The sequence below is a fragment of the Oryza brachyantha genome, chromosome 8, assembly GCF_000231095.2.
Source record: "Oryza brachyantha chromosome 8, ObraRS2, whole genome shotgun sequence".
Taxonomy (NCBI): Eukaryota; Viridiplantae; Streptophyta; class Magnoliopsida; order Poales; family Poaceae; genus Oryza; species Oryza brachyantha.
In genome coordinates, this window is record NC_023170.2 from 14,263,570 (window position 1) to 14,287,493 (window position 23,924).

Sequence of the window (23,924 nt, forward strand, 5' to 3'; positions counted from 1 at the left end):
GTGTATTATTGTTTTGAATGGTGATGTTGAAAATCAAGCTATGATTAAAAATATCTTCAATTCAACATTAAACTTTAATTTCAAATTTAAATTTTGCTCGTAGTTAATAAGGTAGCAAGCGAATGATGAAAGCTTATGCTTAAGTGGGGTTAAATACACACGCAAGATATTTTAGGTTCATAAAGGTCGAACTAATGACTGCATCAACAACATTTTTATTTCTTGTTTTCGGCCATATCATTAGTTGACAAATTAAACTGACAACAAATATTAATTCGTTGACAAACTACTGCACCCGTACGTGGTAAGATAAAGTAGACAACAAAAGTGTAGACTCATTACACTGATTATAGCACGGAAAACGAAGTGAATCATTAGCACATGATTAATTCAGACTTAGCTATAAAAGATTTAAAAATAAATCTATATAATTTTTAAATAAACTTTTTATATAGAAAACTTTTACACATAACATATCAACTGAACATCTTGGCCGGATCCGTCTCCCTCCTCCTGTCCTCGAAGAAGGAAAAAAAAAAAAGAAGCAGCTAACCGTAGTGCAGCGCATATGCACATACCACCATCTACTGCCAACGGTTTTCCAAATGCCAAATCCTTTTTCTTGGTCGTGCTGTTCTGTGCCTCTGTCACCTTGTGTCCAGAGATGGAAGAAATCAAACCTTTTTTTACCTGATTGAGGAGCTTCTTTTAGCTGCAGCTTTTCCTAAAAGCTGTTTTTGTCAGAAGCTGCCCTAAACGTTCCACAGATTCTGAGAATCTGTCGTTCCAGGTTCTGAAAAATAAACTGAGAATACACAATCTAGAGAAGTTGGGTTTAGTAGTTTTTTCAAATTCTCAGAAGCTAGCTACCAAGCAGCTGGTTCTCAAAGTCTCAAACTCCTATAAACAAACCCTTATGTACCCGTGGCAATGTGAGATAAACCCAAGGAATATCTTCATCAAAGGCTGGAACGATCGATCCAACGGAAAGAAGCTACTCCTACGAAACAAACAGTAGAATATTCATTGGCGGTATCATGATGGTACGCCGTACGCGTCTGGTTTTGTTCTCATCACGTACGGGTGACAGGTCCCAGGATCGACACGTACGTATATGCGTACTGTGTGACCGCATGAAGCAACTAATAAAGTCGCCCGTTGACACTACTACGGGCCTACGGTCGACATGCACGTAGGTAGTAGCCAGCCCAGGCCGTAGGTGTGCTGGTGTAGTATTGGGCACGTCGGCACTGCCATGCTGTAGCGAAGGCTTTGGTAGTAGATGGTATTATTTCTTCCTGTAGGTACAATTTTTTCTTTAAAAATTTTAATATAAAAGTTTATCGTTTTATCCCTAATTAGATTAGGTTTTCTAATTTATAACAGATTATTTTGTTATTTATATTTTTAAATAGTTATAAAAAATCAGATAATATTTTATCTTTTCTATACTCGAAAAAGACAATGTGTGCAAGAATGGTTGTTCCATCAGTGTAGGGCGGACGACTTTTAGATCAGATGGCAAAATCCTTGACACAGGGCCTGGCTTGGTTTTTAAGCGCAATAGAAGAATTAAAACTTTAGAATTTAATTATATTGTTACTTTTTTCTGCATTGTCTTGTTCTCAGTTTTGAATTTTAGACGTTAAAAGTAAAATATCCTTAAATTCTAAAATTATTTCCAGTAACTTGTGTAAAGGATGTGAATAGGTTGGTTTATTGGTAATTTATAGCTGATAATATCCTTTGAAGATACTGCAACTAAACCTTAGTTTGTTTGAGTTAAACCAGAGCGGACACGAATTACTCGTGTGCCAATCCATATGCATCCATTATAATGCATGAGTAATAATATAAAAATTAATTCAACACAAATTTAGACAAATAAAATAGAAAAAACAAATGTTTATGGTCAGAATACTTGGGACTATATACATTATATACGAGAGCCACGAGTGAACATTTTCTTGTAGGATTTAAATTCACTTCAAAGATGCTCTGAAAAGGCAGTTTATGCTGTTTCCGTCGCGACAATTCGCCTTGAAAACTTTTCCAGTGAATTTCCCTTCTTGGAAACTTTTCAAAGCTTTTTAACTTATTATCCACTGCAATATAAATACGCGATAATCCTCTACCAAGTATTTTTGGGAAACGTTCACGCTAATATTATACCAAATCAGCAAGATTTATGAGCATTGAAGGAAAAAAATCGGCAAAATCTGTGGCCTTGAATCATCGGAGGAGCACAGCTCAACATTCCAACCAAGGCGCCTGGGCCACCTTGCCACGTGTGAGTAAGTTGTGGAGCCACGCTGGCTCCTGTGGCCGCCACGTCACGCGCCGTTCGTCCCGAGCAGCTCCTCTATATAAGCCCAGCTCGCGCCTGCATTCGCTTGCCAACCTATCCCCCTCGCCGCGCCTATTGCCGGCCACTTACTTCCGGCGACTGCTCTTCATCTCATCGACGGCGGCGCACATAGGAGAAAAAGCTGAGCGCGAGCCGCCGCTTGCACCGAGCGCCAGCGCCTTCTCGGTCCACGACATGGCCGCTTCCGTGCAGCCGCGGCAGTTCGGCCACCTCGATCCGGGCTCCGCGCCGGTGCGCGTCGCGTCGAACGGCGGCGCCAAGGCGGCGTACCCTCGCCGCGCGGACTCGCCGGTGCGCGGGTGCGGCTTCCCCCCGCTCGTCTCGCCGCCGCCCCGGAGGGCCACGACCGACGTGGCGTCTGACGACGAGGACGACGAGCAGGAGGACTGGCGCGAGCTGTACGGCTCGCACCTGCAGCTGGAGGTGGAGCCGCCGGTGCGCGACCCGCGCGACGAGGGCACCGCGGACGCGTGGGTCGAGCGCAACCCGTCGCTGATCCGGCTGACGGGGAAGCACCCGCTGAACTGCGAGCCGCCGCTGGCGAGGCTCATGCACCACGGCTTCATCACCCCGGCGGCGCTGCACTACGTGCGCAACCACGGGCCCGTGCCGCGGGGCGACTGGGCGACGTGGAGCGTCGAGGTGACGGGCCTCGTCAAGCGCCCCATGCGGCTCACCATGGACGAGCTGGTCAACGACTTCCCCGCCGTGGAGGTCCCCGTCACGCTCGTCTGCGCCGGCAACCGGCGCAAGGAGCAGAACATGGTGCAGCAGACGGTGGGCTTCAACTGGGGCGCCGCCGGCGTGTCCACGTCGGTGTGGCGCGGCGCCCGCCTCCGCGACGTGCTCCGCCGGTGCGGCATCATGCCCAGCAAGGGCGGCGCGCTCAACGTGTGCTTCGAGGGCGCCGAGGACCTCCCCGGCGGCGGCGGCTCCAAGTACGGCACCAGCGTCACCCGCCAGTGGGCGCTCGACCCGTCGCGGGACATCATGCTCGCCTACATGCAGAATGGCGAGCCGCTGCTGCCCGACCATGGCTTCCCCGTCCGCGCCATCATCCCCGGCTGCATCGGCGGCCGCATGGTCAAGTGGGTCAAGCGCATCATCGTCACCACCGCCGAGTCCGACAACTACTACCATTACAAGGACAACCGCGTCCTCCCGTCCCATGTCGACGCCGAGCTCGCCAACGCAGAAGGTAACAAATCAAAATCACTCGAGCAAATTACACACAAGCAAGCGCGCGATCGAACACGCACTGACAAGAAAACGAATGCAGCGTGGTGGTACAAGCCGGAGTACATCATCAACGAGCTCAACATCAACTCGGTGATCACGACGCCGGGGCACGACGAGATCCTGCCCATCAACGGCATCACCACGCAGCGCGGCTACACCATGAAGGGATACGCCTACTCCGGTGAGCACGTGCTCCTCCATAACTTCTCTGTGAATTGCGTGCCTTAATTACTATCGGCTGCAGTGGCTTGTCATAATTAAGCCTCTCTCTGCCTAGCGCTAGTTGTATTTGGAACCTTGTTGCATGTTTTCTTCTTTTTTTTTCTGTCTGACCTTAGCTTGACTAACATGTAAACAAAGGTTTGGTGGCCTGAAAAATCTCTAATGCTTTTTAGATGGAAACTTTACTCTAAACGTAGGTAGTAGTAGACCACTTCCCAAGTAAATAATGGTAATCAAACCTTGAAAATATCTTCTGAAATTTCTGACATGATCATATAGTCTATCTTAGATAAAAGTACTAATTAAATAACATCTTGAGCCAGCTAGTCATTTGTCAAAAGTTGAACATACGTTTCAAACATGGCTAGTGGTATCATAAAAGGTCATTTGCAAATGAGGACCCCATTTCCGTGTTCTCTCTTTTTATTCAAAAGAACAAATTTACGGGGAACTATTTAAATGGTAAATTTTAGTGTACTACCTAGATGTATTAAATTTTGTAAATTTTTTGACTCATTTAAATACATATCCTTTTACAGATATTTTTTTTCTCAATTCGACCGGTCCATACGTACATAAAAACTATAAACAATCTCTTGTTCAAGTCAGCACTAAAAAGACCGGAACCTTTATGCGATTATATAAAAGACATATATGGTACACATATATGCCCACAATATTACATGTGCGTGTATGCCACACATTGCGCGTTGACAGCTATGAGAGTGTTCTTTTAGAGTAATTTTGTAATGCTTGAGAATGTATTAGGAGGTACCAAAATTTTAGTGTAAAATTTGGTACTTTCTAGGTATCAAAATTTTACATTAAAATTTTGTTACCTCTCAGCACCTACTCAAGGACGGTAAAATTGCTCGTTCTTTTAACACTCTTAAAGAGAACTCTTATGAGGCAAAATTTGAATTTTCAAGTTTAAATTTAGAGTTGATTTTAAAGTTTTTCATTGTAGTTTATTTTTTAGCCTTTACAATTAGCTTCATAAGAACACGTATATAAAAATTATATAAAGCTAATCAAATAGACAAACCAATTCAAGTAGCCAAGTAGTTGCAGCCATTCAACGATCATTATATTTTACCTATCATTTGACCATACATAATACAATTATATAAAGCTAGCGTAGACTGCGTAGTGGTGGTAATAGCAGCTGGGAAAAACCGGGTGCGTGATACCGTTTGTAGTCAGTAGTAGCAGATAGTTTTGAGCCGTCTCTGCGCTTTTCTGGCCAAGAAAAGCAAACAAAGCTGGCCAGTTGTAGTTGGCACTTCGTGGCCTCCAAAAGCTACCACAGCAGTGGCAGTACAGCGCTCCTGTGTGTCAAGGGCCAGGTGCATTTCGATCACTTTGTTTGGACCTGAGAACATAGGGCAAATCGATCTATTTCGGTGTTTCGTGGTTTTGAGAAAAAAAAAAGAGCCACAATTCGTGTGGCCAATCTCAGCTGAAGGAAAGATTTTTCCCTTTCATCGACAAAACAAACGTGTCTATGCACACGAGTTTTTCGTACGCATCAACTAACAAATATCATTTACAAAAATCACTTTTGCTATTTTTTCTTGTGTCAAATACGCGTGTAATGCATAGGGGCTGAGGGAAGGTGTGTATGAGCCTTTTGACTTGCGTGCACATCTTTATATTAGCATCCAATAGTAATAACCGGATTTGATTGATGAAATTAAAATTTTATAGGCAGACGCTTAAAAAAATTAAAAAAGTTTCGCCTACACTTCCAATAGTATTGCACTGCTAAATTAATGGATTTGAATAAAGGACTATGCATTAATGTAATACTGTTGAAAGTACATACATATTTTTTATGATTTTTAAAGTGGTGTGCACGATATGTGTACAAAAAGACTGTGTGCACCTGATAGTCCATCGACAAGAAAGACTTTAGTACAGGGATCCAATTGCTATGTTTAGTCGTACAAAAGGGATCTATTATGCATGATAGTTGACACTAGTCACCAATCATGCTACAATCCTCAAATCTCATTCATGGGATAAACGTAAGAGTTAATAAGAGCATGAGTCATGGGTCATCATCTGTCATCCTCCAGCGACATTGGAATCCAACCATCATCAACTTAAGAACAAGCTGGCCAGCTCTTTGTCGTAAGCAGTTGGTTTGGAATCCAGAAACTGAATATTCATTCTGGCGTCGAAACGAGCGAATCTTGCCAACGATAGCTCGCCAATTATGGATAATCGCAGACACGAGATCCTAGCAAAAAATAAAAATAAAAATTCTTCACCGGCCTTTGCAGAAAACTTCTATTTAACTATCGCATCAACTCTCTAATATCTAATTTATCTGTTTATGCCCTCGTGTGATGAACTGATGATCACAAATTCAATTTCATCTATCATCCATAAAGAACATAATTCTAAAGATGACATGCTTATGGTAAATAGTCTCAGTAATTAAGTTTTTTTTTATCTCTGTGGTTTGGTAGGTGGCGGCAAGAAGGTGACGAGGGTGGAGGTGACGCTGGACGGCGGCGAGACATGGCTGGTGTGCGCGCTCGACCACCCGGAGAAGCCCACCAGGTACGGCAAGCACTGGTGCTGGTGCTTCTGGTCCGTCGAGGTCGAGGTGCTCGACCTCCTCGGCGCCAAGGAGATCGCCGTGCGTGCCTGGGACCAGTCTCACAACACCCAGCCCGAGAAGCTCATCTGGAATCTCATGGTAGCTGCCGCGTAGCTTAGCTTCATTATACGTCTCCGGCCATGGCGACGGCGACGGGGAAACGCATTTTGGTCTGATGGTGATTGGGTCTTTTGCAGGGGATGATGAACAACTGCTGGTTCAGGGTGAAGGTGAACGTGTGCCGGCCGCACAAGGGTGAGATCGGGCTGGTGTTCGAGCACCCGACGCAGCCGGGGAACCAGACGGGCGGGTGGATGGCGAGGCAGAAGCACCTGGAGACGGCGGAGGCGGCGGCGCCGGGGCTCAAGCGGAGCACGTCCACGCCGTTCATGAACACCACCGACGGCAAGCAGTTCACCATGTCCGAGGTGCGCAAGCACGCGTCGCGGGACTCGGCGTGGATCGTCGTGCACGGCCACGTCTACGACTGCACCGCCTTCCTCAAGGACCACCCGGGCGGCGCCGACAGCATCCTCATCAACGCCGGCACCGACTGCACCGAGGAGTTCGACGCCATCCACTCCGACAAGGCCAAGGCGCTCCTCGACACCTACCGCATCGGCGAGCTCATCACCACCGGCGCGGGCTACAGCTCCGACAACTCCGTCCATGGCGCGTCCAACCTCTCCCAGCTCGCCCCCATCCGCGAGGCCATCAAGGCGCCGGCGCCCGTCGCGCTCTCCAGCCCGCGCGACAAGGTGCCCTGCCGCCTCGTCGACAAGAAGGAGCTCTCACGCGACGTCCGCCTGTTCCGCTTCGCGCTGCCGTCTTCCGACCAGGTGCTCGGCCTCCCCGTCGGCAAGCACATCTTCGTGTGCGCCAACATCGACGGGAAGCTGTGCATGCGGGCGTACACGCCGACGAGCATGGTCGACGAGGTCGGCCAGTTCGAGCTCCTCGTCAAGGTGTACTTCAAGAACGAGCACCCCAAGTTCCCCGACGGCGGGCTCATGACGCAATACCTGGAGTCGCTCCCGGTGGGCGCCCACATCGACGTCAAGGGGCCACTCGGCCACGTCGAGTACACCGGCCGCGGCGACTTCATCATCAGCGGCAAGCCGCGGCACGCGCGGCGGCTGGCCATGATCGCCGGCGGGAGCGGGATCACGCCCATGTACCAGGTGATCCAGGCGGTGCTGCGCGACCAGCCGGAGGACACGACGGAGATGCACCTCGTGTACGCGAACCGGACGGAGGACGACATCCTCCTCCGCGACGAGCTCGACCGGTGGGCGGCGGAGTACCCGGACAGGCTCAAGGTGTGGTACGTCATCGACCAGGTGAAGCGGCCGGAGGAAGGGTGGGAGTACAGCGTCGGGTTCGTGACGGAGGACATCCTGCGGGAGCACGTGCCGGAGGGCGGCGACGACACGCTCGCCCTCGCTTGCGGGCCGCCGCCGATGATCAAGTTCGCCATCTCACCGAACCTGGAGAAGATGAAGTACGACATGGCCAATTCTTTCATCGCGTTCTAAGATTCTAAACACCTGCCGATCGGGAGTACGGTGTATATACGTGTCATGTCAATTAGAATGGAAAGCCATGCATATGCAAGCGTATGCATGGTGAGAAAAAAAAAAGTATCTCTAAGTTGTTGTAGTATTTGTACTCTTGATAATATCCTAGAGTACATACTACATTCTACATACTTAGGCCATTGTTTTTCCCTTGGGAAGAGGCTAGCCGTTGATTCCTTCCTGTATACTAGTAGCTTAATTGTAATTACTATTGTTGTTAGCCATGAGAGGGAAAGATCTGGCCGAGTATATTGTTCATTGTTTGAAGAAAGAGAAATGAAATGAATTATTGAGTCGTGTACTTGTATTGCTCACTGAAATGTTTAGAGGAAGAGTGACACACGATTAAATTAGAGGGGAAAACAAATCCAATTTGTCTCCTCCCTTAAATATATGTCAGATCTTATCTGCATGGCTCGACCACAAAACCGCGTATATCGACCCCTCCAATTACTAAAACTGTTCTTGACCATTATAAGGACAGTTTTTATGGCAACCCAATCATCATAGAAATTAAAAATAAATAAAGCTCACATGTCATCTCCTCTCGACTCTCGCTCTCTCTTATTTATTGACCCCCTTCCCCACCCATCCAAAAAATCTTCCTTGGTTTTTATAGCGCGGGTGGAGGAGGAGCTCGAGGGAGGTAGACGACAGCAAGCTACTCCCCACGCAGTAGCGAACTTGAACTCAACACCCTATCCCTCAAGGAGGAGGAAGTGCTTAGGGACGGCCATGTCGCTGTGCCTCAAGGTGGTGCATAGGCACAAGAAGAGCTCTGTCATTGGCACAAGCAACTAGCCAACAAGAAAGGCGCTCGAGGAGGTGCTTAGCATGCTATCCCCAAGCTAGCTCATGTGGCCACATCTCATTTGTCTATGCCTCTTTCCTCACCTTTACCACCCCCAAGCTAGCCACCATCGCTCGTGTCTCTCATGTAAACTTTCCCACCATCGCTGTTGGATGAGTGGACAAGCTTGAATTCAATGGGTATAGTTGGGCGCCATCATCCATGGGAGCTCGAGCTCAATGGAGCCCCACGTGTACCCTTCCCTTCAACCCTCTAAACGAATTACTACTCCACCGCCTTGCTATACGGGCCTTCTTCGCGTGGTATCTTCTCTAACTGTGTCGCTGGACCCATCACCAAGAGAGAGTGAAGAAAGGAGAGGAGGTCGGCTTCCTCTACCTCATCGCCACCATCCTCTCCTAGCTCGAGTGCACTGTAATGGAGGGAGAGTGGCAACGGCAAGTAATGAGCCCATTCAAACTCAACCCAGGGTTGGCTGAGGGCCTAGGCAGGAGGGGTGACTGCCTAGGGCCTTAGCCGGAAGGGGGCCCAAAAAAATTATATTTAAATACTTGTGTGGTTTATTTTTATTTTTTTATAAAAACAAATGATTAATCAACTCATGAAACTATTTAGATGGTGATTATCTATTAGTTAAGATTAGTAGCTCTATCATTTACTTATTGCCTTTTTGTCATAGCCAAAGTCTGAATTTTAAGACTTAATATTAGAGTTGATTTTAAGGTGTTCTTATTATAATTTTTTTGCATTGTCTTCTAAATTGTTAGGAAACAAATAAAAGAGTATTTTACTATCATTGAGAAGATACTAGGAGGTATCACTGTTTTCTATGTAATATTTAATACTTCTTGATACCGATACTAAATTTTACATAAAAAATAGTGATACCTCATCGAGGATGGAAAAAATACTTCAAATAAAAATGTTTTAATTGTAGAGCCAGCCCTGACAACCTCAAGCCCCCTCATGTCTGATATCGTCATCGCTCGTTGCCGCCCCACTGGAACCCGCCGCCACCAGTCCCGCTACCGTTGTGCTGTTGCCCGCTACTGACCTATTGTCGGCAAGAGTGTGGTGAGAGAGAGCATAATGCAGGAATGAGGAATGAGAAGTGAGGAGGTGACATTGGTGCCCTATTCCCCCTTTTTTTTTATGACTGGGCTTCCATGTCACCCAAAAAAAAACACCATCAATATTTATGAGGGGGTAATTTGGTTCGGTTTAAATAGTTGATACAGTTTTTATATTTTGTTTTACAGTTGAGGAATATGAATTAGATCCAACCTATATTGTTAAGGGAGTTACATAGTACTTATTTCTAAATTTAAACTTAAAGGCGTCCCTTTGATCTGGCCCAGTCCAGTCTCACCCGCACTACCGGACCAATGCACACGTCTGCTCTTTCAAGGTCCGTAACCAACCCCCACGCCCAGAAGCTAATGGGCTTGAAAAGAGCAGGCCTTTGGTAGACATTTTTTTTTTCTGCTTTGTGCTTTCAATTTGATTAATTTGTTTTTGAATGAATTCGAAATTTTATTGCATATTTTTTTACTAGAGAACTTTCTTGTATAAATTATTAAGAGATACTAATTCACAATCTTCTAAGAGAATGTCGTTTGGGAAAAGAAACGACAACAATTTGACCAAAAAGTATCATTTTGTTTCAATTTTATCTTACTATTTCAAAAAAGAAATAATAGGAAATATATCTGCAAAAAACTGCAGTTTTATTCTTTATGCTCATGACACGTAGGATCAACTTGCAGCATCATGGTCCATCTTTTCGCTTATGTTTATACTTATAAATCAAATTTTAATTTTTAAAACATAAATTAAGAGTTGATTTTGGATTTGTCATCGTAGCCTATTTTTCAGCATTTGTTTTTAGATCGCTAAACACATGTATAAAAAGTTTCACTCATAAATTATTTTTAATTAATAATAAACGGTTTTGCTTCTACTTTAAATAGCCAAATAAATTGGACTGACGAGTATTGGATATGTGACGACTGATGACAGACATGCCCAAATTTGATGAATTTGGATCACCTGCAGTTGTTATAGCAACAACTTAGGCAGTACCATTTATTGTCAGCGGATGTAAATCGGATGGTTCAAATCAGCCTAGTGCACAGTAGCAAAAATACTACAGCAAAAATATTGTAGCATGAGATCTAAGCAGTTAATCATTAGAATGGACAGATAAAACTTCATGCAGTTCTTAACTTGCAGTCAAGGCTGTGACTGCAGGTGACCCAAATTCAAATTTGATGGACAAACAAGAGTACGACTCTTGTAAGTTGTGACAGAGGGAGGGGGGGGGGGGGGTTGAACCCAAGGACTTGAGCATAACCAACTGAAAACTCCTATAGAAAAAAATAAATTTTTGTATGGGAAAATTTATTTTAAGGGAAATATTTTTAGATATGTTTAATGTGAGTTTTGTTTGTATATAGTTTGGATTTTTTTAAACCTTTTGACTAAATAGTTTTATCACTAAACTCCTAGTTAAATATTTTTTCTATATGAATCTTTTTTGCCATGTCACACCTCCTGGTGTAGAAAAAGAGTCGTCAAAGCTGGTGGGTGTGACAGGAGCACAATGCCACCACACCAACTAATCACTGGGATAGCGTTGACTTGTTGCATCAGGTGACATGGCTAAAAGATTTAGATAGTAAAAATAATTATCTAATAAGTTTAGTAATAAAATTATTTATTAAAAATGTTTTAAAAATAAAAAATTCTATAGTTCATGCAGAAAGTTCCTCATGAAAAATCCATACAAAATGTTACTGAAGTTATTGATACAAAATTTCCTAAAAGTCCTAATTGAATTTATCGCCTTTGTTTTTTTTTAATCACGACCTTTTGTTTTGGAAGAACTCCTACTTTAACTTGCTGACGGGAGTTTAGGGCTCAATTTTAAGTAGTTTGTGACTTAGGATCGAGAAAATGGAGGGATATGCTAAAACTCATGATTTTATCGATTGCAAGTGCAAAACAAATGATCATAAAACACATATAAACATAGAATGTCCGTTTGGATAATATAAAAAAGAGTGGATTGTGCTACAGAGCACAAATTTGAGTTGAGTACAATTTAGTATATGAATTTGTAAATAGTTCGTTGCGGTGCATAAAATTGCTAGGGCGTAAACCAAAGCCAATGAACATGACATAATTAATTTCACTAAATTTGGATCCTATATAGGCTTGCATGTCAACATGATACGGAGTATCATATAAACATGCATATGATCCATCAAACATTGGGGGAAGTCATGTCATGTACACATAAAAGATATATACGATATAAATGGAGCATGAAATGTATATAAAAGAACTAAATACATAATTTAAGATTGAAATATGAAACCTCTTATGGGACTGGCCTAAAAATATAGTTAGTACTACTGTTTTGTATTAGCATTGTATTTATAAGTTAAAATTTAAATTTTAAAACTTAAACTTAGATATGATTTTGAGGTTTTTATATTATAATTTATTTTTCTTTCATTAATTTTAGATTACTATAAAGATGTGTATAAAAGTTTATCTATAAATTATTCTGTATTTATTCGCTATAATAAGTCTCGTTTAGGCTTTATACCCAGCACATCAATTATGTTCGTCAGCCGGTTGCCGGTTGGGCCTTGTGCGCGTTTGCGTGATGGTTAGAAACTGATACGTGGGCCCGTCGGTTCGAACCCAAAACCTTCTCTTTTTCCGCCCTCCAGTTTCAAAATCTCAATTCCCCAATCCCCTCTCTCCGAACGCTTTTTCTTCCCAAACCCCAACTCCGGCAACCAAAATGCGGCGCGGCGGCGGCGGGGGCAGGCGCCTCCCGAAGTCCTCCCTGGCGCCGTCGACGGCGTCCGACCGCACGCCCTTGCTGGATCCCCACGTCCTCCACCCGCGGAACCTCGACCTCGCCTTCTCCCGCCGCGACTCCGACGCCGCCAGCCTCTGCAGCAGCCGCCCTTCCTCCATCGGCACGGGCCCTTCGCTCGCCGGCCCCGTCACCAACTTCTCCGACAGGGCGTCCCAAGCCGCCGCCATCCGCGTCGTCAACGCGTACCTCGCCCCCGCCGTCAGCCTCCGCGCGCCTCTCCCCTCCGCCAAGGACATCATCGCCGCCTTCCGCCACCTCCTCGAGCGCGTCGACTTCCCTCTCCAGGGCTCGTTCGAGGACGACCTCCTCATCTTCCTCCGGCTCCTCGGCTGCCCCTACAAGCTCGCCCGCTCCGCGCTCAAGGCCCCCGGCACCCCGCACAGCTGGCCGCCCCTCCTCTCCGTCCTCTACTGGCTCACCCTCCTCGCTCGCACCAGGGAGGAAGTCGACGCCTCCTCTTCTGCTTTCGACGATGTCTCCAATGATCTCATGCTCTACGTTACCAACAGCTACTCCCTGTATCTGTCTGGTGATGATGGCTCAGTCGCGTCCCTCGATGAGGAGTACTCCTCCAAAGCCCGTGCCCATGCCGAGGCAGCCGTTGAGTCCTCGCAGGCGCTGGAGAAGGAGGCCCAGGATCTGGAAGTCAAGAGGACAAAGCTCACCTCAGGACCCTCACGGCTGGAGGCGTTGCAGGCAGAGGAGGCGGCCTTCACCGCTGACGTCCAGAAGTTCGAGGAAGTTGTGAAGAGCTGGACGGCCAAGATACAGGAAAAGAAAGAGTCATTGGTACGCTTGGAGAAGGAACTGGAGGCCAAGGCGATGGATCGACAGCAAATAGCGGCTGAAAATGAGGAGCTGGTGAAGAAGGTGGACGCACAGGTGGTTAATGTGAGGGATGTAGATCGGATGCAAAGGGAGATGCTGGCAGTAGAGAATGATAATGCCAAGTTGGAGAATGGTAAGGCGATACTGGAAGAGAAAGGTTGGGAGCTCGATGCTGCGGTGGTTGCGAAACTTGAGGAGATCGAGGGACTTGTGGACCAGTGCAACCAGGCCTTCAGGAAGTAAGAATGCCCTGCAACAACTTTGAATTTCCGGTTTATCAAAATTGTTCATGTATGTTTGTTAGAACTAATTAACCAGTTGTAGTTTAAGCTATGTGAAACTACTGATGCTAACCAACTATTTGTTCTATTTGCAGAAGTATACTTGATGACATATCATGTATTCTAGTGATTAATACAAAATAACACATACTAGGTTTGCTGCCAAAGTATTACTTAATTCATAAATATACTCCACATGACCCTAATAATCACTGATGGCACCCTTCTGCTTGACTGTTTATAGCGAGCAGTGACATAAGCACCTTTGAGCCCACCTCCTAAGTTATTGACATACTGAGATGTGCAATGGCACGTGGTATAACTTAATAGGCATGACAGGCATAATTTTGGAGTGGAATAATATTGAATCAGGTAAAATCTGTGTTAATTATGGGACATTTGACTGGAAAATCTGGTACATTTGGTGGTTAGAATTGCATTGTCGCTTATTATGCACAACTGCCTAGCTAGTGCATTCTTTTATTAAAAGAAAAAAAAGGCTAGTTGTGTAAATAGTAAGGCTGTTTTATAATTTCTCTGATTGTCTGACATAACATGTCAATGACTAGCTAGTAGGTGAAAGCGCGAAAATAATAATTAAGATATACTATCCCTTTTATTTTGATTTTGTTGTTTGTAGTTTTCTTTAGAATTTCGTTCATTCTGGGCTTGTTGCCTCATTGTCAAACTTTGCTGTGACATTTTGCAGACTGAAGCCTGGTGTTGATTTCCAGTACGTGCTAAACCCAAATGGGTCGTCCCCAGTTGAGCTGCTGGGAGCCAGTTACAAAACTATTATGAAGCCTGCACTCAATTCTCTTGCTGATGAGACTAGAAGGATATCTGTCTCAAAGCACGATGAGTCAGTTGATCTAGAAAAGCAGTCACAACGAAATGCTAAAATTCTGGCAGAGAAGAAGAATCGTATTTCCATTTGTCAGGCCAAATACGACGAGGTCAGTCCACCTTATATTGCATATCACAGCCAAAAACATAAACTAAGACCTGAAGCCTGTTTTCTTTTATGCACCATTCTACGTTCATTCATGATTTATCTGTTCAGCACTAGCATTTTCTCTTGGTAATATGCTGTGATGCTGTGGATTGTTCTATTGTCCCTTCACTGAAAGAGAGCTGCATGAGTGGTATATGCGTAAAATGTTCAATGATAAGCTGTGCTGTTTTGCCTATGTGCTGCATGGACTGGTGGAGATGCCTGGTTTATGATAAGCATCGTATCCAGCCTCATTGTATCCAGAGTTCGCTTAAATTGATAAAGCTGTCCGCCTGGTTATGTTACACTTCATTGCTAGAATTTTGTTATCTCAAGTTCCATACATCTTTATAGGCTTTGAGGCTATCAAAGTCTAATACATTTTTATCCTTTAATGATATGTTGAAAGCTGTACTTTTCATTCATCTAATGGATTGTTCTGTGATTTGATGTGTTTAGACGTGAGGCTGAACTAAGTTAGTTGTTTATAAAATCTGTATTGAAGGGATTCATATATTTGTCAATGTAGTAACATTCTGTTTGTTGTGTTCTTTTGATTTGCACCACTTTAGAGCTGCCAGCTTATATCAGGTTTTTATCTAGATGGTTCATGTATCAACTTAGATGAGTTCAGGATTTTGTATTTACTATTCAACTCATTTCTTCACTTTCCTGTAGCCTGTTCGATATTATAATAACTATCTAATGCCTTCTAGAAATAGTTACTGAAGAGTGGTTCCGTCATACCTTATGCTGTTCACATTTCAAACTTTTTTTCCCAGGTGGTTGCTCTATTGGATTCACAGGATCTTGAAATTAGGAATCATGTTTCAAGATGCGAAGCTGATGCTAGACAAATGAAATATGAATTGGAGAAAAAGGATCAGCACTTGAGTACTATTGAAAAGGAGGTAGAAGAATTTTTAAAGGTAGTGTATTACTCATTTTATTTTGTTGCTTATGCGTGTTCCTTTGTCAGCCTTATCAAAGATGCATTAAGTAATTTGGTTTGACAGAACTCCGAAAAGAGGCTCGAAGATGCCAAACAAGAAAGCGATGAAGAAACTCAGATGTGTGCTAGAGAGCTGCTGAAACTTATTGATTCCGTTACAGAGTATAAAGAGTTCATGGAAGCATCAATTTGTGGGATGAAGAAAGAGCTCTATGAAGCTATCGATGATATATCTTCACTACCTTCCAAGGTAGCATCAGCCAGCTAGATGATATATCTTCACTACCTTCCAAGGTAGCATCAGCCAGCTAAAAAACTTCTCATCTGTGAATGTGATCATGTGAAGAAAGCTCTACACGAAAGAGTTAGCGCCCAAGCGAGCTCTTCCTTCCTATGCCTGAGAGCTGAAATATGTTATACCCCTTAGAAGCACTCTTAGTTGTATTCCTGTGCCATCTTGTTCATAGAAACTAGCTGAATATTTCTTACATTGGATTGGAAATAGGATAGTGGAGTATTTGCTATGCAATTCTTGTGCATGCTGATTAAAAATAGAAATGCTTTCTATGTGCCTACAATACTCAAGAGCATGTGTGCATGGGTTATTGTTTGGTGCTGAAAACGATCTAGTGTGGTATCATGGGTTTTCCAAAATGCCCACAATCTTTATTTGATGGGGCACGTTTGAATCCAATAAAGGGATTTTGTATTTTCATCATCATGTTTCCAAGTTACTACGTGGTGTGTTTCATTAAAAAAATTCTATATAGTAAGTTTATTTTCACATATTGTAAGGTCTTTTCTTTCTAGTGGTTAATTCAATCGTTTATACTTTTCAATAGCTATCATAAAAATTAGACCATCATTTAACTTTGGCTATCTTAAGCACAGCCTAGAAGTTGTATTCACTTTCATTTTTGAGAAAATAAAAAACTAGGTAACCCTGGATGGGTAGGGGAATTTAACTATTTGCCTTTTTTACAAGTTGCAACTTTTCAAATGCCATTTTTACAAATGATCTTACATATTTGCCACCGGTGAGAACATTTTCTAATTTTCTACCGCATCTGTCTAGGTGGCATGACATGTAGATTACTGATGTGGAATGCACGCATGAAATTTCTACTTTACCCTTTTCTTGACCCCATAAATTAGCATCCTATCATTTCATTTATGCTTATACTTATATGCTAAAATTTAAATTTTTAACTTTAAATCTCGAGTTAATTTTAAGATTTTTTTCACCGAACACTGTCATCCACACGGCTTCGACTAGAGGTTTGATGTTTTGTGCGTGCACAATCACTAGGATGGTTCAAGGCTATAGGGTTGTCCGTAATCCATCTATTTTATTTCTTGGGGTGTGTTTTACATCAATTAATTTGACACTCGTTCCCTAGCGCTTGGCGTAGCCCCTGACCTGTGTCGTTGCATCCTGGCGATGAGAAGTTGACAAGTAGATGTGACGCTGACTTGTGGGGTCAAGGGCAAAAAAGATATTTTATTCCTGTATTCCATGTTGGCATATTGAGATGTCACGCTACGTATGCAGATGTGGCAAAAAATTAGAAAATGTTCTTTCACTAATGACAAATTTGTAAGGTTACTTGTAAAAATGGTATTTGAAGAGTTGTCATACATAAAAATGACAAATAGTTAAATTCACCGGACGGGGAAAGAAAGTCACTGCTCTTGGAGTTCTCTCTTCACTGCAGCGGTTGTATCAACTTTAGGGGGGTGATTGTGTGCATTTTTCAATAAAAAATCAAGCGACATATTTCAAAATAAAGAATAATTTATGAATAATACCTTTATATATGTATTCTTAGCAATCTTAAAGTCAAAGCTGAAAAATAAATTTCAATAGAAAATTACAAAATCAATTGCAAATTTAAAGTTGATAATTTAAATTTTAGCTTAACGAGAGAAACGAAAAGACGTAAGAGCAAGTATATAAGTTGGCTAAATGCTTATGTGGAGGGGAGAATGGAGGAAAGAAGGGAGTAGTGGTCGGTAATCTTATAGGTGGACAAGAATCCAGCTCGGGCACAAGAATCAAAAAACTCTGTCAGAATGACATGTGGATCTTTTATTAATGATGAAGACCTACCTACTATATGCGTGGACTAAGAAAAGATTATAAGGAGTCTTCCAGCCAGGTTGTTGGTTATATTATTAGTCTTGCTCTTAGCCTTGCAGCTATTTCTACCATGCCGCCGCCCGGCCGCCGCCTCATAAACCCTAGGGAGAAGATGAGCTTCAGAGCTTTGCCGTGGCCTTGGCTTCTTCTCGTCTTTAGATCCGTCGTGGCCACAGAAAACTAGTATGACCATCCTTCCTCCGTTTCTCTGCTTTGAGCCTTTGACGATTTTGGCTGATGTTCTCGGTTAAGGGGTTTGTTGTTTGGTTCAAGGCCTCCTGCAGACCTAAGGATAGACATGGGACGACCCGTGGATAGTTTAGGGTCAATTCTAGTTTAAGAAAATAAACTAAATTTCACCATAAAATAAAATTTAGTTCATTTAATTAAATTAGAGTCGACTCTAAAATACCCGTGGGTCGACCGGCCATCCCTATACAGACCTGCATCACATCTTTCTTCTGAATTTCTGATGAATGTGTGCATGCATATAGCTTATGTCTGCATCACATCTTTGTTCTGAATTTGTGATGAATGTGTGCATGTATGGCTCATGGCTGGTGACCTAGGACCAGGCTTCATTCCCTTTAAGGCCTTGTTCGGTAAGGCCTGGAATGGCCCGGAACGGCCTCTGTTCCGGCCGGAACAAAGTGGCCCGTTTCTAAATCTGGTCAGGCGTAGAAGCGTCATTCGTTTCGGCCTACTTGGATTGGAAACGTGCCCGTTTTAGCCTCGTTCCCTCTGTTTCTAGCCCGGATCGGATCCCCACCTCCGACCTTCTGGCTCCAATCCACGCGAGGCGACGGCGTGCGGCTGGCGACGCGAGGACGCGAGGAGACGGCGCGGCCGGCGACGCGAGGACACGGCACGGCTGCTCACCGACGTCGACGGCGACGGCGACCTCCGCTACCTTCTTGCCGGTAACACATCATGGTCTTGCTAGGGTTTTTCTAGGGTTCTTGGCTGCTTCTCGCCGGAGCAGCAGCTAGTGGGAGGAGGTTTTTCCCTAGATCCGCGTCCCGGCGGCGGCGGCGGCTCGTGTTCACTTGTGCCTGTTCGTCGCGTCTGGTGCTCGTTCATCTCGTGTTCACTTGTGCCTGCTCGGGAGGAAGTTTTGGTTTTGTTCCTTTCTGTTGTCCAATGAACATTAGGTGCATAAAGTTGCTAGTTCTTTTATCTTAGTGATGTGCAGCTGCTAGTGTTGCAACTAGAAGGGAATATTTTGAATTATAAGGGCAAATCATTGTGCATGATTGGATCACGGATGAAATATTTGCCATGACAATCTTGTGCTCGGTTTGTCATGGAATATTTGTGCTAATATTTGTGAGACTTAACAAATCACCTAAAGAACAACAGTCCACTGGACAGTGATTTGAAAGTGAAAGAAAACTCACTTCCTCATGTTATATTTCCATTTGATACTCAATGTTTAGCATCCCAATATATAATATGGAGTCTTCTTGGTTGTTTTTCATTTCTGAACTGGAAAATGAGTTGCTATCTATGGTGGCCAGAAAATTATAGTTCTAGATTGCAGTGGTGTTTTTGTTGCATTGTATAATGGTCTTTGAATTGATTTATATCATGCTAATATTGAAAGCTAGAATATACTGAAGACTTTTGCAGATGCAAAACTCACAAATTCTTGAAATTTATAACTCAGCTTTTCCTTGAAAATTTCTTGTTTATTATATTTTTCTTGGCTGATTACCTCATCTTTCAAAACATTGTGCTAATATTTGTCATGGAATATTTGCCATGACAATCTTGTGCTCGGTTTCTTTTTGCTGATAATTCATCATAGTGATACCTCTTAATTGTAATTATTCAACCAAAATTTCATTAATTAGGGTACAGTACAGTAGCAGTAGTGTGCATATATAAATTCTGATTGTGCATTTCCTAATTTCTAGTTACTTTGTGCTTTTATTCAGATTGTACTAGCAGTTCCTAGGATTGGTGAAGACGAGCCGCCTCCTTCCAGAAATATAATTGGCTGCATACCTAGTATAGTCTATTTTGGGAGTGCACACAATTATATGCAAAGATGACAGTGTTAAGAAAAATATTTGGATAGTATAAGCATGTTTTTGTTCAAGAAAAACAACCAAACTCTGAAACTAACTTGTTCTCTAATATACACGATTTGTTGCAGGCAAAGAAGCCCTGGCAATGTTTGAGAAGGCATGCCATTGCTTCGATGATCACAATGTAAGTGCGACATCATTTATTAATCACAGTCCGTTTTCTTTCCCAATCTTAAAGAGACATATACCTATTTGACTAAAATGATGATGTATATATATAGGTGTGGACAGGTTCAGTGATGTTCTGATGGCATCATGGTGATATGGTTATAATGGTTGTGATCTTCAAAAGAACTTACGCAACTTAATTTTTGAAGTGATCAAAACAAGGTTATAATGGTTTTTGAAAAGACCAGGTTATGTCTATCAGCTTGTGATATGTTGTGGTGTCCTTTCTTTCTTTTTGCAATCATCCGGATCATCATACAGATGAAGGGCTTCCACATTTATTCAGCATTTATAAATGAACAGAAAGCTTATGACATGCTGAATGGCTTGTGATACGTTGAATTTTTCTGTACAACAAGTTTTCTTTTTGTAATCAGCTTATGATATGTTGAATGACTTCATTCCAGCTCAAACCAAATGCACTTTTTTAAAGAGGTGGATTAACAAAAGAAGTGGATTCAATCCATAGGTGGTTTCAATCCATGGTGAAATCACCTAGATCCATTCAAACCTGGCTAAGAACTGTTCCAGCTTGGATCGAAACTTAGCTAAACCGAACGAGGCCTAACTAGCATTTGCGTGAATATTATCAGAAATCAGAACTGCTTTTCTCTGCAAGTCAACAAATCCTCCTGTCTAGTGGCCTATGGTGACTCGGTGAGCTAGCAAGCGCCAAGCATGCTGAATTGCAGTGAAGGAATTCAACCAAAACTAAGGTTGGTATATTCTTTGCAGCAGACTATCTTTGTTTGTTATATTATCCATTCGAGCCTTCTTTTCGTTTGCAACTTTACATGGCAGTACGTTTGTTGATTTAATTTTACTTCCCGAGCATGGAGGCTCTAAATTTGCTCTTTTCAGTTCAAAGTTTTATAACTTCATGATACGTGCAGTTTCGTTTGTTTTTCAGTAGATAGCAAGGCATATAGTTTCTCTTTTGAAGATTTTAGTGCAACATTGCATTTCGGTTGAAAACAAAGAGTAGACAACGGTGAAATCAAAGATTTTTAGTTGATTTTGAGGGTTTTCACCGAAGATTATTTTTCAACAATAACCTTTAGATCACTAACAATACATATATAAAAGTTTTATTTACAAATTATTTTTCGTTTACAAATACATCGTCACCCCATATATGCTAGTACTAAACTCAATACTGTACTTGATTATAAATTACTCCAATCATTCGTAACGCCATGATGTAAAACTGTTCCAAATGACCTGAATTTGCATTCTTGTGGCCTTCTGTGACACGAGTGACCTGAAGAAGCTGGGAAGAAACATGCCCAGAATGCATTTAAGTAGGCTTGGTCGTACGCATGACAAAGGAATAGCAGTCCCAATTACTGCACTCATGCCGCTGCTGTGAAATTGTTCGTTCTGTTTCGACGCCTTCGACGTGTGAGGCATGTGCTCCTGCACGTAGGAATGTACATAATAAACTAAAATAAAAAAACCAGACTGCAATAACTGAAATCGAAATCTTCGATCAACTGTTTCGCCAGCTTGGCAACTAACCGAAATAATTACAATCAATTCAGTTAGTGTTATCGATGAACCGGATAAGAATGAGTTTGATAGTTGGGGTTGGAAACCTATACGTAAAATGTAGTGGATTGACGTGCAATTAATTAATTACTGTCTATAGAAACTTACAAAATGGATTAGCGTGAATTTCTAAAACAATTTTACCATAGCAATTTTTTAAAAAGATATTATTTAGCCATTTGGAAAACACAAATAAAAAAAAAAGAGAAAATATATGTGGGAGGAAAAGGTAAAGCACTTGGCCTAAACGGAGATAGCCAAAAAAGGTCCATTACACATGTATTGCGTGCATGAATGCATAAGCATGTTAAGGGAGCAAGGGCGAATTTAACGTGGGGGCGGCGGAGACTCGAGCCCCCGCTATCCTCTTAGTCTTTGGAGCCACACAAATACCCCTAAAATTTTATAGCAAATATAATAGAAATAAAGCCTGAAACTCTATCTAACTTGTTCAGACTCCCTTAATCTCATTGGCTAGATCCGTCGCTGCTACAAGGAGGCAACATCGTTGAACTCTCGGCGCCCTTGGCGCCGCCAGCATTCTACATCGGCCCGCCACCATCACCGTCCATGTCCTACACTCCTACTTCGCCGGTCGCCGCGACCGTCCTGCTTCACCGGTCACCGCCAGGCGCCAGCCCACCACTATCTTGCTCTCCTGCGACGCAAACGGCCGACCACGGCAAGCTGATGGCGGCACGTACATTCGTTGATTTCTGTGATTTATGTTTGGCTTCTATGTGTCTCACTCTTGCCTACTGTACTCCTCATCAGATCTGAATGAATAAACACGAAACAGATGTTAATTTGCCTGGGCTTTGACCTATATGAACTGATTACGCGATGCACTTGCTTTTTCTAGATGTCTTGCTGTCATAAAAGAGGGGATGTGTTGTTAAAATTTTCTGTTTTTATTGGTCATCTAAACCAGGCAAAATTCAGTTATAACCGAAACCGAAATCTTCGGTCCTTCACTTTTATCAAGAAATTTAATTCTTGAATTTCAACCAGTGGATACAAAAAGGGGTTCCAGGAACCCCTTTCGAAAAATTTTTTAACTAAAGTTTATGAATTTTTATCATATATTCATTTTCCTGATTCAAATTCAGATACCCGTGGCACCCCCCCTCTATTTCGCTCTAGCTTCGCCCCTGATTTCAACTAACCGAAATTCCTCAAAAACCGAATAAAGAAACTGAACTAGCCCTAGGACCAAATGAATACCTCTACCTGTGCGATATCATCTAGTTTTCATAGCATTAAATACATTGCCACATAAGCAAAAATTTTATGTGACAAGGGAGTTAATGAGATGAGAGGAAAAATACGAAGAAACCATTTCTCATGTAAGAAACCATCTCTATACAAGAACCAAGAACAAAAACAAGCTGTATCAGCTGGATAAAAGGAGAGAAGAGAGATGATTGGATGCGAATTTAATTTAAAGACAACATCCATTGGATATATAGTTTCTACATATAGTGTTTATATGACATATTGATATAACAAGTACGGAAACTACTTGATAATTTCTAGGTTAGGAATGGCCTTACGGGATAATCGATAGACTATGGGTTTATGAAAAAAAGATACTCGTATGGATGCATTATTAGAAATACAAATGAACGGTATTGTGTTGATGCACAAAGTTTTTGAAAAAAGAAGGTATGAAACGAATAATCCAACCTTCTTTAGCTGCTTAGAGCAAGACTAACAGAGTGTGTTGAAGTCTGTGTTGTTGGGTACTTGGGTCTCCTCCCCACCGGACTACTCAGGCCATCTTCACCGCACCATGTGGCCAGGCTCACCACTGTGTAGGTGAATCCGTCAGAGGCAGAGGCTTTCCGCTGTCCATTCCTTCATGCTCATTACGCGTGGTAGTACGGAACAACACTGCTTATCAAGGGAGGAGGGAGATGCAGCAGGGGTCGGGGAGATGTGGCGTTGTGTTGCCAGAGGTGCTTTGGTTATTAGGATAATTTGGTGAATTTGATTATTAAGTGTGTTGAAAAAAAAATGACCAAATAAAATTCGGTTACCCAACACCTGAGACCGAATTAGTCCATCTTGGAACTGATCTTTTCACTTTGTCCTTTCTTTATTTTTCACCGCTACCACAACCCGCCCCTCTACCATGTATATATGGCTCAAAATTCTCGATTGGCCCACATGAAACTGATCAATACTAATTAGCATCTAGCCC

At 42.8% G+C, this 23,924-nt stretch overlaps 2 protein-coding genes and 1 long non-coding RNA gene across 3 annotated transcripts; all 3 read left to right on the forward strand.

Annotated features, from left to right (window-relative positions):
* Positions 1-2,405: 2,405 nt before the first annotated feature.
* LOC102717821 (nitrate reductase [NADH] 1) lies at positions 2,406-8,308 on the forward strand. The gene is made up of 4 exons (XM_040527228.1): positions 2,406-3,566; positions 3,648-3,788; positions 6,304-6,536; positions 6,635-8,308. Exons 1-4 carry the CDS (start codon positions 2,543-2,545, stop codon positions 7,970-7,972), a joined length of 2,736 nt encoding a protein of 911 aa, XP_040383162.1. The 5' UTR covers positions 2,406-2,542; the 3' UTR covers positions 7,973-8,308.
* Positions 8,309-12,619: 4,311 nt separating this feature from the next.
* On the forward strand, positions 12,620-16,471 carry LOC102718104 (kinetochore protein NDC80 homolog). The gene is made up of 4 exons (XM_015840739.2): positions 12,620-13,787; positions 14,539-14,785; positions 15,606-15,752; positions 15,840-16,471. Exons 1-4 carry the CDS (start codon positions 12,640-12,642, stop codon positions 16,041-16,043), a joined length of 1,746 nt encoding a protein of 581 aa, XP_015696225.2. The 5' UTR covers positions 12,620-12,639; the 3' UTR covers positions 16,044-16,471.
* A 2,176-nt stretch (positions 16,472-18,647) lies between these two features.
* Positions 18,648-22,594, forward strand: LOC121055224. The gene is made up of 4 exons (XR_005812379.1): positions 18,648-18,835; positions 20,074-20,129; positions 20,227-20,889; positions 22,200-22,594. It is a non-coding gene; the product is annotated as an uncharacterized LOC121055224 (long non-coding RNA).
* Positions 22,595-23,924: the final 1,330 nt, after the last annotated feature.

Coding starts and splice junctions, on each gene's coding strand:
- LOC102718104 (XM_015840739.2), top strand. CDS start 12,640: ATGCGGCGCGGCGGCGGCGGGGGCAGGCGCCTCCCGAAGTCCTCCCTG. Junction 13,788..14,538: donor TGCAACCAGGCCTTCAGGAA/GTAAGAATGCCC, acceptor GACATTTTGCAG/ACTGAAGCCTGGTGTTGATT. Junction 14,786..15,605: donor GTCAGGCCAAATACGACGAG/GTCAGTCCACCT, acceptor TTTTTTTCCCAG/GTGGTTGCTCTATTGGATTC.
- LOC102717821 (XM_040527228.1), top strand. CDS start 2,543: ATGGCCGCTTCCGTGCAGCCGCGGCAGTTCGGCCACCTCGATCCGGGC. Junction 3,789..6,303: donor GAAGGGATACGCCTACTCCG/GTGAGCACGTGC, acceptor GTGGTTTGGTAG/GTGGCGGCAAGAAGGTGACG. Junction 6,537..6,634: donor AGCTCATCTGGAATCTCATG/GTAGCTGCCGCG, acceptor GGTCTTTTGCAG/GGGATGATGAACAACTGCTG.